Raw genomic sequence first — 14,921 nt, 5'->3', positions numbered from 1 at the left:
GGGAAAAGAGCAGTGTTTCATCCAGATAAGAGTGAGCTAGTAGTTCACCAGAGGACACACTACTACCCTACGCACGCATTCATGGACACACACACACACTTCCTCCTACTCACGCATACATGTAAATACACACGCTACTGCCCTACTCAAGCAACTCCATATTGGAGCCATTCCCTGGACTTTAGTGTGTCCCTCACCGATATGATGTAGATAGTATGACTTTGATATACCACAGCTGGGTGGGTGTTGGTGACAAGGGGGTTAACGTTAGAAAGCCTTGAAGGCCCAAGGTCAAAGAGGGTTAACGGTGTAAGACCACGATGATTGAACTGACCACTCCTTCTCTGAGACACTTAGACTAAAGGAATGTGTGTGTGTTATGATACGATATAGTTTAATGTCCCCAAGGGGGACATTAGACTTTGGACAATAGAGAATGCTGCTGCTCCCACAAATACATAGAATCAATTGACACAACAAACAAAGAGTGTATAATTCAATGCATGAGTGTGTGCACACACATACACATAAAAGTATTTGGACACCACTTCAAATTAGTGGATTTGGCTATATCAGCCACCCCCGTTGAGGACAGGTGTATAAAATCGAGCACACAGCCATGCACTCTCCATAGACAAACATTGGCAGTAGAATGGCCTTACTGAAGAGCTCAGTGACTTAACTTGGCATCGTCATAGGTTGCCACTTTTCCAACAAGTCAGTTCGTCAAATTTCTGCCCTGCTACAGCTGCCCCGGTCAACTGTAAGTGCTGTTATTGTGAAGTGGAAATGTCTAGGAGCAACAACAGCTCAGACGCAAAGTGGTAGGCCACACAAGCTCACAAAACTGGATTGCCGAGTGCTGAAGTGTGTAAAAATGATCGGTCCTCGGTTGTGACACTCACTACCGAGTTCCAAACTGCCTCTGGAAACAACATCAGCACAAGAACTGTTCGTTGGGAGCTTCATGAAATGGGTTTCCATGGCCGAGCAGCCGCACACAAGCCTAAGATCACCATGCGCAAGGCCAAGCGTTGGCTGAAGTGGTGTAAAGCTCACTGCCATTGGACTCTGGAGCAGTGGAAACACGTTCTCTGGAGAGATGAATCATGCTTCACCACCTGGCAGTCCGACGGATGAATCTGGGTCTGGTGGATGGCAAGAGAACGCTACTTGCCCCAATGCATAGTGCCAACTGTAAAGTTTGGTGGAGGAGGAATAATGTCTGGGGCTGTTTTTCATGGTTCGGGCCAGGCCTCTTAGTTCCAGTAAAGGGAAATCTTAACGCTACAGCATACAATGACATTCTAGATGATTGTGCTTCCAACTCTGAGGCAACAGTTTGGGGAAGGCCCTCCATTTTCAGCAGGTCCATATAGAAATTGCTTGTCGAGATCGGTGTGGAAGAACTTGACTGGTCTGCACAGAGCCCTGACCTCAACCCCATCGAACACCTTTCGGATGAATTGGAATGCCGACTGCGAGCCAGGCCTAATCGCCCAACAAGTCCCCGCAGCAATGTTCCAACATCTAGTGGAAAGCCTTCCCAGAAGAGTGGAGGCTGTCATGGCAGCAAAGGGGGGGACCAACTCCATAATCATTAATGCCCATGATTTTAGAATGAGATGTTCGACAAGCAGGTGTCCACATACCATATAGTGTGTGTGTGTATACAGTACCAGTCAAAAGTTTGGACACACCTACTCATTTTCTACATTGTAGAATAATAGTGAAGATGTCAGAACTATGAAATAACACACATGGAATCATGTAGTAAAGCTGCCTTGATGACCCCTTTGCACACTCTTGGCATTCTCTCAACCAGATTCATGAGGTAGTCACCTGGAATGCATTTCAATTACCGGGTGTGCCTTGCTTATTTGTGGAATTTCTTTACTTCTTAATGCTTTTGAGCCAATCAGTTCTGTTGTGACAAGATAGGGGTTGTACACAGAAGATAGCTCTATTTGGTAAAAGGCTTAGTCCATATTATGGCAAGAACAGCTCAAATAAGCAAAGAGAAATGACTGTCCATCATTACTTTAAGACATGAATATTTCAAGAACTCTTGAAGTTTCTTCAAGTGCAGTCACAAAAACCATCAAGCGCCATGATGAAACTGGCTCTCATGAGGACTGCCACAGGAAAGGAAGAACCAGAGTTACCTCTGCTGCAGAGGATAAGTTCATTAGAGTTACCAGCCTCAGATTGCAGCCCAAATAAATGCTTCACAGAATTCAAGTAACAGACGCATCTCAACATCAACTGATCAGAGGAGACTGCGTGAATCAGGCCTTCATGGTCAAATTGTTGCAAAGAAACCACTACTAAAGGACACCAATAAAAGTAAGAGACTTGCTTAGGCCAAGAAACACTAGCAATGGACATTAGACTGGTGGAAATGTGTCCTTTCGTCTGATGAGTCCAAATTTGAGATTTTTGGTTCTAACCGCTGTGTCTTTGTGAGATGCAGAGTAGGTGAACAGATGATCTCAGCATGTGTGTTTCCCACCATGAAGTAAGGAGGAGGTGGTGTGCTGGTGTGGGGGCCTCCACAATCACCCGACCTCAACCCAATTGAGATGGTTTGGGATGAGTTGGACCGTAGAGTGAATTAAAAGCAGGCAACAAGTGCTCAGCATATGTGGGAACTCCTTCAAGACTGTTGGAAAAGCATTCCAGGTGAAGATGGTTGAGAGAATGCCAAGAGTGTGCAAAGCTGTCAAGGCAAAGAGTGGCTACTTTTAAGAATCTAAAATATATTTTGATTTGTTTAACACTTTTTTGGTTACTACATGATTCCATATGTGTTAATTCATAGTTTTGATGTCTTCCCTATTATTCTACAATGTAGAAAATAGTCCAAAAAAAGAAAAACCATTGAATGAGTAGCTCTGTCCAAACTTTTGACTGGTACTGTCAAAAGCAACGGCTAGGAGGTATCACTATAATAATGTATATATATATAAATAATAAATGAGAGAGAAAATCTCTCTCCTCACCTGGCTGTCTCCTTCCACTCCATCTCCTGTCCGTCAACGGCCAGCAGTTCGTCCAGTTCAGTGAAGAGCTGAGGGGGCGGGGGGCCGTCATCCTCCTCACCCAGGATAAACCTTATCCTCTCTGCTGCTGCAGAGACTATGGGGAAAGAGAGCAGAGAAAATGGATGGATGGATGGATGATAGAGAGAGAGAATAACTTTTGACTGGTACTGTATATATTTGAGCAATGCAGTAAAATACTAAGTGTTGACATCTGCGATGACTTATAAGAAAAGGAGAAAAAAAGTTTTGCAACACCTGTAGAAGTGATGGCACTAAGAGGTTGTTAAGCTGTTATTCACCAGACTCTCTGAGGAAGAGAGTTTCCTGTGGCCATTATTAAGCTCCACAGAATGACTGACTTAATTCAGGATTCTTTTCAGATGCAGTTGCAATGTTAGCATCTGCAATTCTACACATTTTGTCATGTAGCTGAGAACAAAAAATCTGTTTTTAAGACAATGTCCTGCAATTCTATACATTTTGTCATGTAGCTGAGAACAAAAAATCTGTTTTTAAGACAATGTCCTGCAATTCTATACATTTTGTCATGTAGCTGAGAACAAAAAATCTGTTTTTAAGACAATGTCCTGCAATTCTATACATTTTGCCATGAATACTTTCAAATTTTAGCATTTCAGACCGTCTAGTTTTTATTTTGGTAATTGTTAGTTGTCGTGTCGTTGGCTATGCCGGATTAAGTGATATGACATGCTATTCTGTAAAATCATTTCTTTGTAATTAATATTACCTGATTAAGCTAATCAGGTGAATGTAATTAACTATAAAGTCGGGGCACCACGAAATAATGTTTATAGAGCTGTTATCTTCAGAATAAACTCTTAAAGACCTAGTAATCTTTTACATTAATAGCAGTCAATATTTAATCCTCGCCTTATTTAGTCTCATCTGAAAGTTGTAAATTCTTGGTTATCTTCACGAACCCTGGCTAACAAGTTGAATCAGCAATACAAAATTTGGTTTAATTATTTATTTACTAAATACCTAAATAAATCACACAGAATTACATATACACAGAATGTATCATACATTGATTACAAATGATGTCCTAAAGGAAAACATCCCTAGCGGACAGAACAGATATGACAGCTGGTTACACAAAGAAAGGGGGGTTGGTTTTGAGTGAAAGAGCGGGAAGACTGAGGAGCAAAAAGGTTTTGTCTCTATCGGGCCGTAGGCAGCTATGCTATCGTAAATACAGTATCTTATGCATTCTGAATTTCCGCCCATTTGAAAAAGGAAAACGCAATAAATATTTACTCTGAGCTACACTTCGATCGGTTGGTCGTAGATGGGAGGCCTGGTTGTCCTTTAAAGAATGTCTGGTGGTAGAATGGATACTTGGTAGTACCGTCGTCGTGTGGTAGGTCAAATACTCTGTCCGTCCTCTCCTAGTCCACGTCTACAGTTGCTGCGCTAACGCAACGGCTAGGAGGTATCACTTCTTTAGTGAATAAGAGTTCAAAGTTCATACCAAGTTGCCATACTTTTAAGCTCATGCTATAATCTGGCTGGTATAGTCAAAATTCATCCTTTCGGCGTGTTGACCTTCATCTTCACGTTGAAATTCAATGCTAATTTCGTTAGGTTATTATCTGAGCCCTTTTAATGTAGGATCGTCGCCCTAACGTCCTCGGAACAGAAAGTTACATTTTCGTAAAGGGGCTTATATAGGGTTGGGAGAGAGGGCCGTGTTTCATAGTTTACAACCACTGTCTGTTCACACGGGCGGGGCCACGGAGTTGGCAGAGTTTACTCTATGACAAACCGTTCTCTCATTAAGAAGCTAAATTACATTTCATCTTTTCACAAATCGTTTCATATTTAAACATTTAAATTGCACAACAATTTCATGTGAATCTGATAACTATAATGTGTAAACTTTCCAAGATAGTTTGTCATCCTATCATTAGTAATAATGTCTCAGATGACAACTGATCTGGCATCATATTCCTCAAGTACCAACGCATATTTTCAGCTGGTTGGATTACCTAAATATGGTTCCTTTCCCCACCCTTTTGATGTTATAAGACTCTCTCTCTATGTTAACAAAGGACTTTCCAAGAGTCACTCTGTAGAGTAGGGAGAGAGAAAAGGGGAAAGGTATTTATGGGGGTCATAAACCTCCCATATCAGGCCAACGTCATGACATAGTTCACAAAAATGATTATTTAAAAATATATAGCTCCATTATCTCTACATACTTTAGATATGCTTTTAGTCATTTAAGTTTACACTGAAAACATTTGACTATCCCAAATGCTTTTATTTTTTTAACAGGAAGAAGAAAAAAAATATATGTCCCGCCACTGCTAAATGAATATACTGCTTACTGACAACTAAGAAACACTCACACACCACACCAGAAAGGAATTTAGAGTTGTTTTATATAGTTCAGCAAATAATTATGAAATAGTTAGCTGTGGATTCAAAAGTAATCTTTTAATCCATTACTAATCACTTTGTGCTACATTGGTAGTAGTTGCGCTCTATAAATACAGTTTTCCGTTGTAGTTAATTATACTGATTTATTTTCTAGGACAACTTTATCCTGTTCCATTAGGAGATACACACATACAAATAAATAATGCAGAAGTGCTCAAAATAAACAAAGAGGGGACAAATCCCAGAGTGAATATTTCCGATGAGACAAGGGGCCGACAGAGATATATTTTCCACCTGCTCGTTGAACATCTCATTCCAAAATCATGGGCATTAATATGGAGTTGGTCCCCCCTTTGCTGCTACAACAGCCTCCACTCTTCTGGGAAGGCTTTCCACTAGATGTTGGAACATTGCTGAGGGGACTTGCTTCCATTCAGCCACAAGAGCATTCGTGAGGTCGGGCACTGATGTTGGGCGATTCGGCCTGGTCTTTGCAGTCTGCGTTCTAATTCATCCCAAAAGTGTTCGATGGGGTTGAGGTCTGGGCTTTGTACACGCCAGTTAAGTTCTTCCACACCAATCACAAAAAATATATTTCTGTCCCCAAACTGTTGCCACAAAGTTGGAAGCACAGAATCGTCTAGAATGTCATTGTATGCTGTAGCGTTAAGATTTCCCTTCACTGGAACTAAGGGGCTTAGCCCGAACTACGAAAAACAGCCCCAGAACATTATTCCTCCTCCACCAAACTTTACAGTTGGCACTATGCAGTCGGGCAGGTAGTGTTCTCCTGGCATCCGCCAAATCGAGATTTGTCCGTCGGACTGGCAGATGGTGAACGTGTTTCCACTGCTCCAGAGTACAATGGTGGCGAGCTTAGCATTGTGCATGGTGATCTTAGGCCTGTGTGCGGCATTTCAGCCATAGAAACCCATTTCATGAAGCTCCCGACCAATAGTTCTTAAGCTGGCGTTGCTTACAGAGGCAGTTTGGAACTCGGTCGTGACTGTTGCAACCGAGGACAGACGATTTTTACACACTTCAGCACTCGGCGGTCCCGTTTTGTGAGCAGTTGTTGCTCCTAAATGTTTCCACTTCACAATAACAGCCCTTACAGTTGGCCGGGACAGCTCTAGCAGGCCAAAAAAGTTGACGAATTGACTTGTTGGAAAGGTGGCATCTTATGACTGTGCCACTTTTAAAAATCACCGAGCTCTTCAGTTTGTGCCATTCTACTGCCAATGTTTGTCTATGGATATTTTATGGCTGTGTGCTCGCATTTATACACCTGTCAGCAACAGGTGTAGCTGAAATAGCCGACTCCACTAATTTGAAGGTGTGTCCACATACTTTATCTATATATACACAGTACTAGTCAAAAGTTTAGACACACCTACTTATTCAAGGGTTTTTCTTTATTTGGACTATTTTCTACATGTTGCTATTGCATACAACTCTCAAGTGAATGGCTTCACACAGTTTGCCAAAATCAACAGGATTATGTATGTAGTGTAGACTAGCAGGGTAGGTGTCTGTGTGTGTTTTGAGGTGGCAAGGTGACGCGGAGAAGACAGACAGGAGATTATGATAAAGTACCAGGTACTGGCTGGCAGGGAGCCTTGTCACGGCCAAAGGAGTCCCCTGTCCATGAGTCTGCCTGGTTCTGTTCCACTGCATCCAAACAGAGATGAAAAAAAACAATAATGCACTGTTTTTATTTCTGTGTGTTGCTGTTTGGATCGAAAACGTATACAAATGTTACCAGGCAAATCAAGGGCAGACACTGACAGAGATGAGATGGATAACAAATGTCCATCAAGAGTATCTCTATGGATACAACTCAATGCTATGAGGCTTCTGGCATTCTGACTGTCATTATACGACACAGGAGATTGGTTAGGTAACCCAAAATAACTTGAGTTAATCTCACACAGAAGTTCATTTTCAGCTATGTGTGATCAGTGATGGTTATTCTGTGAGTCAACGTGAGTTATACAATTCCATAACTTTGAGATCTCGGTCTACCTCAACTTGCCTTCCTTTTAAAAAGTGTAGGCTTACTGATGGTCACTTCCATCCATGGGGTCAGTAGGATTTTTCAACAAGATCTTACCTCCATCAGTGACCCAAACAGAGGAGAATTAAATCTCCTTATGTCCCCTCGTTCTCAATCACCGGACCACCACGTGATGGTCTCTTTACTGCTGTTAGGTCATCAACTTTGAGCCCCAAAGTAATAAAACAAACATTGAGGTCTATCAGTATGAACCCGCTGGATTAGAGAAGCTGATGACTGTAAGCAGGGGAAACTGCAGAGTCAAGAAGAACTGAATGTGTGACAAGTTGCTTACTGTCTTTTGAATTATTGTGGTTTTGACATCTCTATTTTACATGGCACTAAAAAAGTGTCACTGAAACAAGCTATGGAACAAGTCTACCATGAGTTTCTGGGTTAGAGTTAGGACAATCATCTCTACCCATTTATTCTCTGGTGCAGTATAGAAATAGCATCCTTGGATTGAGACTCGCAGCAACACTGTTGGGTGGTCTAGTGTGAACTAACAGCTAAAAGTAACACAGCCATGAACACTGACATTGTGAGGTTTGGTTAACAACAATGTGTTTCTAGGCAATACTAAGCCAGGGGAATTAGTTGCTCAGTCAGTAATGCAGTCTATGAATACTTTTCTAATGTCAACATACAGTAAGTATCCCAGTGCAGACAAACTGAGAAAACTCAAAAATTTCAGGGCGACTTAGAAATATCCTTGTTTTTGAAAGAAAAGCAAATTTTTTGTCCATTAAAATAACATCAAATTGATCAGAAATACAGTGTAGACATTGTTAATGTTGTAAATGACTATTGTAGCTGGAAATGGCATATCTACATAGGCGTACAGAGGCCCATTATCAGGAACAACCACTCCTGTGTTCCAATGACACGTTGTGTTAGCTAATCCAAGTTAATCATTTTAAAAGGCTAATTGATCATTAGAAAATCCTTTTGCAATTATGTTAGCACAGCTGAAAACTGCTGTTCTGATTAAAGAAGCAATAAAACGGGCCTTCTTTAGACTAGTTGAGTATCTGGAGCATCAGCATTTGTGGGTTCGATTACAGGCTCAAAATCTCCCACTCCTCTTTCTATTCTGGTTAGGGCCAGTTTGTGCTGTTCTGTGAAGGGAGTAGTACACAGCGTTGTACGAGATCTTCAGTTTCTTGGCAATTTCTCACATGGAATAGTCTATTCTTGTTCTGAGAAATGAAGGCTAACGAGTTTCAGAAGAAATGATTTGTCTCTGGCCATTTTGAGCCTGTAATCGAACCCACAAATGCTGATGCTCCAGATACTCAACTAGTCTAAAGGCATCCAGTTTTATTGCTTCTTTAATCAGAACAGTTTTCAGCTGTGCTAAAATAATTGCAAAAGGGTTTTCCAATGATAAATGAGCCTTCAGAAATGATCAACTTGGATTAGCTAACACAACGTGCCATTGGAACACAAGTGATGGTTCCTGATAATGGGCCTCTGTACACCTATGTAGATATTCCATTAAGAAAATGAATTTTAAAAAAACCTGCTGTTAACAATGTCTACACTGTATTTCTGATCAATTTAATGTTATTTTAAATGGACAAAAAAAATGGCCTTTTCTTTCAAAAACAAGGACATTTCTAAGTGACCCTAAACTTTTGAACGGTAGTGTATCAACATATTCATGAGTGAAAAGTGATCAATCGACTGATTTGTTGATAATTCCCTTTCGTTGTAAATCACTACTTAATTCTATTCACTTGTTTCCACTGATTTCATTGGTTGATAGATCCCTGGAGCTATCTTGATGCGTTTGCACTGGCATAGTTGCATGCTGGGTAGTGTAATTTCTGCTGTCATTACTCACTGAGGGGTTTGAGGATGTTGGGTGCTGCCTCGTCAGCATTCTCTCCATCTGATTTGTCCCCCTCTACATTGTCCGCCGGTCTCCCCTTCCTCTCCTTGTGGCTGGACTTGCGTCGGTGGCGCCGTCTCCGCTGGTAGCTCTTGGGCACATGCACACCGATGTACACGGTGTGGTGACCTGAGGGAGGGAGAGGGGACACAATTCAAGAGACACGTCAGATTAGGACTACCATGCTGATAATTTGCATCAAATGGAAGAAATGCACAAAGTCAATGAATATCAGTTGGGTACGTGAAACTGTAGAATAAATAAGGAGGATGGATTAGATATGATAAAGGGGAGGATTGGATGTCAAAGAATCCATAGTGTTGTAAGCCTACTGACCAATATGGCGTATGTTCAGGTATTAATTAAGCGGTGGTACATTTCTGTTACGGAACAAAATTCCTGTGATAAACCCCACACACGAATGCATGCAAGAGTCACAAGAACACGCACGCACACACACACACGCAGGCACGCACACACACACACACGCAGGCACGCACACACACACACACACACACGCAGGCACGCACGCACACACACACACACGCAGGCACGCACACACACACACGCAGGCACGCACACACACACACAGGCACGCACACACACACACGCAGGCACGCACACACACACGCAGGCACGCACACACACACGCAGGCACGCACACACTCCTACTGACTGACGATGGCCTATTCAGTCAGCTTGTTTGGTAAAATGTTTGGTCAGTTCTTTGTGCGTCAGGCCGTTTCCCTTGGGCCAATCAGGACAGAATCTGTCCTCATCCTGACACACGCTGAGGATGTAAATAAATGCCAACCACTTCCTGTCCAGCAGCTCAGACAGGAAAAGGCTCAACTTATCCAGGAAGTCATTTCAGAGAGAGAGAGAGAAACAGAGTGCCACATGCTCCAGCTAACAGCTGTCTAACACACAGGCCAAATGTTCTGGGCTATATACACAATCCTCATGTACTGGTAAACACTAATGTAGGTATTGGTTGGCATGGGTAATCTACACAAAACAGAACTCACACCCCACTCCCTAGTGTGATCTCTCACACATGCTACATGCCTGTATGTAGCCTTCACAGTGGATTTGGGAGGGTCATGTAAAAGGGAATTTTACAGGCTGCTTTTCATTAATATTCCTTATATATTTTCATCTTATTTTGAACAAGTATTATAAATATTATAAACTTGACTTTGCGAAGGTAACTTAAAATCAGAGTGCCAACTACACTGCAGAACAGGCTGTGTAAACAAAGAACGAACAGGAGTTTAACCAGGGGTCATTCACCAAAAGGCGACACCCATTCAAACATGAGGTTGGTCCTGACTGAGTGATTTCACATTCAATGTGACTGGGACTGGTATTTTTGGTTGTTGATTCTTCTCACTGTTTTGCTCCACGTGATGTGAACCCTGGGTTTGGGGTTTGTTTGAACTGAGGGAAATTTTAACACAGAATCTCACAGAGGTGAGCTAGCTGGCAGATATGGCTGTGCACACACTGTCGATTATGACTCAAACATGACATGATTATGTGTGTGTGTGTGTGTGTGTGTGTGTGTGTGTGTGTGTATATACATAGGTCAAAATGTGTGAAAATGTAAGAATGTGTGTGCGCACAAGTTTGTGTGTTTGTGCAAAAGTAAGTGTGTGTGTCACTGCAGGGGGATTAAAGTAGTAAACATCTCCATGTGGGGGGCAGGCATTACGTGGCTTGATAAACCTGTAGTTATTTTCTCCACATCTTTATCTTCAATATTAATCCCTCCTATACTTCATCCTGAAATTAGAGAGAGACCTAGAGAGAGAGTATTATTGCCTTCGGCAAATCAGATCACACCTCTATCCTGCTCCTCCCCCCTATAGGCAGAAACTTAAGCAGGAAGCACCTGTGGTAAGGACTATTCAACGTTGGTCTGTTCCGGGTCGCTTCTGGGAATAGTATCGACATGTACGCAGACTATGTGGCGAAGTACATAGAGGCTGTTGTTCCTACTGTGACGATTACAACTTTCGCGCAAACCACCACATTTAACCATAGCAAGGTGACTGGGAACAAGGACTTGTTCAAACAGACCAGTTATGACCACCATAAGGCAATTAAAAAGCGGCAAAACGACAGTACAGAGACAAAGTGGAGTCGCAATTTAACGGCTCAGACACCAGACGCATGTGGCAGGGACTCCAGACAATCATGGATTATAAAGGCCAACCCAGCTACGTCGCGGACACTGAAGTCTCACTCCTGGAAAAACTAAACACCTTTTTCGCCCGCTTCGAAGAAAACACAGAGCCGTCAACATGGGCCCCCGCCGCTCACATGGGCCCCGCCGACTGTGTGCTCCTGATCTCCGTGGCCGACATGAGTAAGACATTTAAGCGTGTTAACACTCGCAAGGCTGCCGGCCCAGACAGCATCCCAAGCCGCGTCCTCAGAGCATGTGCAGACCAGCTGGCCAAACTTTTAGTGGCCATGACTGCAGAGAGAAACATTTTAGTTTGAAAGTAAATTTCCTGCATTTCTATACATTCTGCCATGGGGAGTACAGAAAATTTTGAATTTTTAAAACAAAAATTTTTAAACAAACAATTTTTAAAACAAGCTACACATTTTGCTATGGGGCGGAGAGAAATTGTAATTTTCTAACATATTTCATGAAAGTCTACTCATTTTGCCATGGGGCAGAGATAATTTTTTTGTAGTATTACAGCAAATGTTCTGTAATTCTTTTTTGGATATTTTTTTTACCCCTTTTTCTCCCCAATATTGTGGTATCCAATTGGAAGTTACAGTCTTGTCTCATCGCTCCAACTCCCGTAATGACACGGGAGAGGCGAAGGTCGAGAGCCGTGCGTCCTCCGAAACACGACCCAAACAAGCCGGACTGCTTCTTGACACAATGTCTGCTTAACCCGGGTGACAGTCACACCAATGTGTTGGAGGAAACACCGTACACCTGACAACCGTGTCAGCGTGCATGCACCTGGACCGCCACAGGAGTCGCTAGAGTGCGATGGGACAAGGACATCCCTACCGGCCAAACCCTCCCCTAACGACACTGGGCCAATTGTGCACCACCCCATGGGTCTCCCGGTTGCGCCCGCTTGCGACAGAGCCTGGACTCGAACCAGGATCTCTAGTGGCACAGCTAGCACAGCGATGCAGTGCCTTAGACCACTGCGCCACTCGGGAGGCTACATTTTCTGTAATTCTACCCATTTTGCCACGGGGTGTAACAAAATATTTGTCGTTTTAAAGCAAATTTCCTGCAATTCTACATATTTTGCCAAGACTTATGTCATGTTATGATATCGGAGTGAGAGTATCCCAAAAAAATCTAAATGGGGGCCCACTTGAGGTCAGGGCCCCTGGTCTCATGGTCCCTGGTCAGTATTCAGCCATGATTACTAAAAGTTTAGATAGCTGGCTAGACTAATTTACCAATCTAAAAATTGTTAGCTGACAAAGCTAATTGAGTGAATGTCAGTGATTGACATAAGAGAAACTGCTGATGCACAACCAAATGTCGAACTTGCGTATTCGACTATTCTAACTCTCAAACAGTAAGTTGAGACCCTGACTGGGGGGGGGGGGGGGGGGCTAGTGGCCAGGGGCCCTAAGCGATTGCTTATGTCGCTTATGCCTGGAACCGGCCCTGGAGTGAGGTGGCGAAACATCAAGGGATGGAAGACAGAGAGGAGAAAGACAATAGGTTGACTCCATGGAGTTGGTGCTTGAGAGAAATGAGGAGACATTATTGAATAACATTGTTAGCCAATCGCTGATACAGCAGCCATTGGATATCACAGAGGCTCAGTGCTCTTACCTTCCACCTCCTCCTCATCACAGACGTGCTTGACAAAGCATGCTCCTCTGTCCAGCACTGCCTCATCTTCCACCCTGCAGGAACAACAGGAACACTGTGAGAACAGGGGAATATACCTAGAACACTAGTAGAACGGGGGACTATACCTAGGACACTAGTAGAACGGGGGACTATACCTAGAACACTAGTAGAACGGAGGACTATACCTAGAACACTAGTAGAACTGGGGACTATACCTAGAACGGGGGACTATACCTAGAACAATAGTAGAACGGGGGACTATACCTAGAACACTAGTAGAACGGGGGACTATACCTAGAACACTAGTAGAACGGGGGACTATACCTAGAACACTAGTAGAACAAGGGAATATACCTAGGACACTAGTAGAACAATATACTATACCTAGAACACTAGTAGAACAAGGGAATATACCTAGGACACTAGTAGAACAATATACTATACCTAGAACACTAGTAGAACAATATACTATACCTAGAACACTAGTAGAACAATATACTATACCTAGAACACTAGTAGAACAAGGGAATATACCTAGGACACTAGTAGAACAATATACTATACCTAGGACACTAGTAGAACAATATACTATACCTAGAACACTAGTAAAACAATATACTATACCTAGAACACTAGTAGAACGGGGGACTATACCTAGAACACTAGTAGAATGGGGGACTATACCTAGGACACTAGTAGAATGGGGGACTATACCTAGAACACTAGTAGAACGGGGGACTATACCTAGAACACTAGTAGAACAAGGGAATATACCTAGGACACTAGTAGAACAATATACTATACCTAGAACACTAGTAGAACAAGATAATATACCTAGAACATAAGTAAAACAGGGGAATATACCACTGTCAACATTACTGATTCCCAAACATGTCCTCAGGACCACCAGCAGCCAGTCCACATATTTGTTTAATTCCAACACGAGCACACCTGATTCAACTAATCAAGGGCTTGCTGATTAGTGCTGATTAGTTAACACATTTGAATCAGGTGTGCTTGTACTGGAATAGGTCAGATATGTGGAAAGGCTGGGTCAGGGTGTCTCGAGGACCAGGTTGGGAAACACTGAGCTACATGATTGGATCAATACAGAGGCTGACGCATTCTGAACAGGATGTGTGTGTCATCACACCAGGGACGTCGTTCAGCCCAAAGCCCCTATCGTTATGAGGGTGACACACACACACAAAGCCTTAGTCCTCCATCTGGCTCACACTTGCTGCGTCTATCTCTCACTCTATCACCTTAGTCCTTATTTGTGAGTCACGTGGGCTTCTTACAATGATCTGCCCTGGCTGTCAGGATTAGCCTAGCTTTACTTAGGAGTGAAACCTTCTCTGGGCACACAAAACACACGCGAAACCTCTCTACTACAGTTACCTGCAATAAGAGCCTAGTTACTAGATCAAGGGCACCGTGTTAATTTTGATCTGTTATGAGCCCTGTTGAAAAAAGTATATTATGCACACCACCTACCGTCTATTGTGTATCCAGATACATGCAGAGAAAAGAAGAACATGAACAGATTGATTATCAAGCGAAGGTTATAAACACTCATTAGATTCCATGTAGAAGATCTCAAAATAGAGTTATTTTATGCTCATGTACTCATTCTATGGCAACAATGGAAAAGTCCTCCTGCTACAGGTA

The 14,921-nt window shown here is 42.7% G+C and overlaps 1 protein-coding gene across 2 annotated transcripts in view; it reads right to left on the bottom strand.

Annotated features, from left to right (window-relative positions):
• LOC139544219 (electrogenic sodium bicarbonate cotransporter 1-like) overlaps nucleotides 1-14,921 on the bottom strand; it is a 90,497-nt gene that overhangs the window by 61,905 nt on the left and 13,671 nt on the right. For both annotated transcript variants that reach the window (XM_071351093.1, XM_071351092.1), the window contains exons 2-4: nucleotides 13,230-13,303; nucleotides 9,350-9,526; nucleotides 3,003-3,138 (exon numbers count right to left, since the gene is read on the bottom strand). In XM_071351093.1, coding sequence (XP_071207194.1) covers nucleotides 3,003-3,138; nucleotides 9,350-9,526; nucleotides 13,230-13,303 — 387 coding nt within the window. The remainder of the gene's footprint in view (nucleotides 1-3,002; nucleotides 3,139-9,349; nucleotides 9,527-13,229; nucleotides 13,304-14,921) is intronic.

The sequence above is a fragment of the Salvelinus alpinus genome, chromosome 18 (assembly GCF_045679555.1).
Source record: "Salvelinus alpinus chromosome 18, SLU_Salpinus.1, whole genome shotgun sequence".
Taxonomy (NCBI): domain Eukaryota; kingdom Metazoa; phylum Chordata; class Actinopteri; order Salmoniformes; family Salmonidae; genus Salvelinus; species Salvelinus alpinus.
This window is presented reverse-complemented; position numbering and strand designations above follow the sequence as displayed.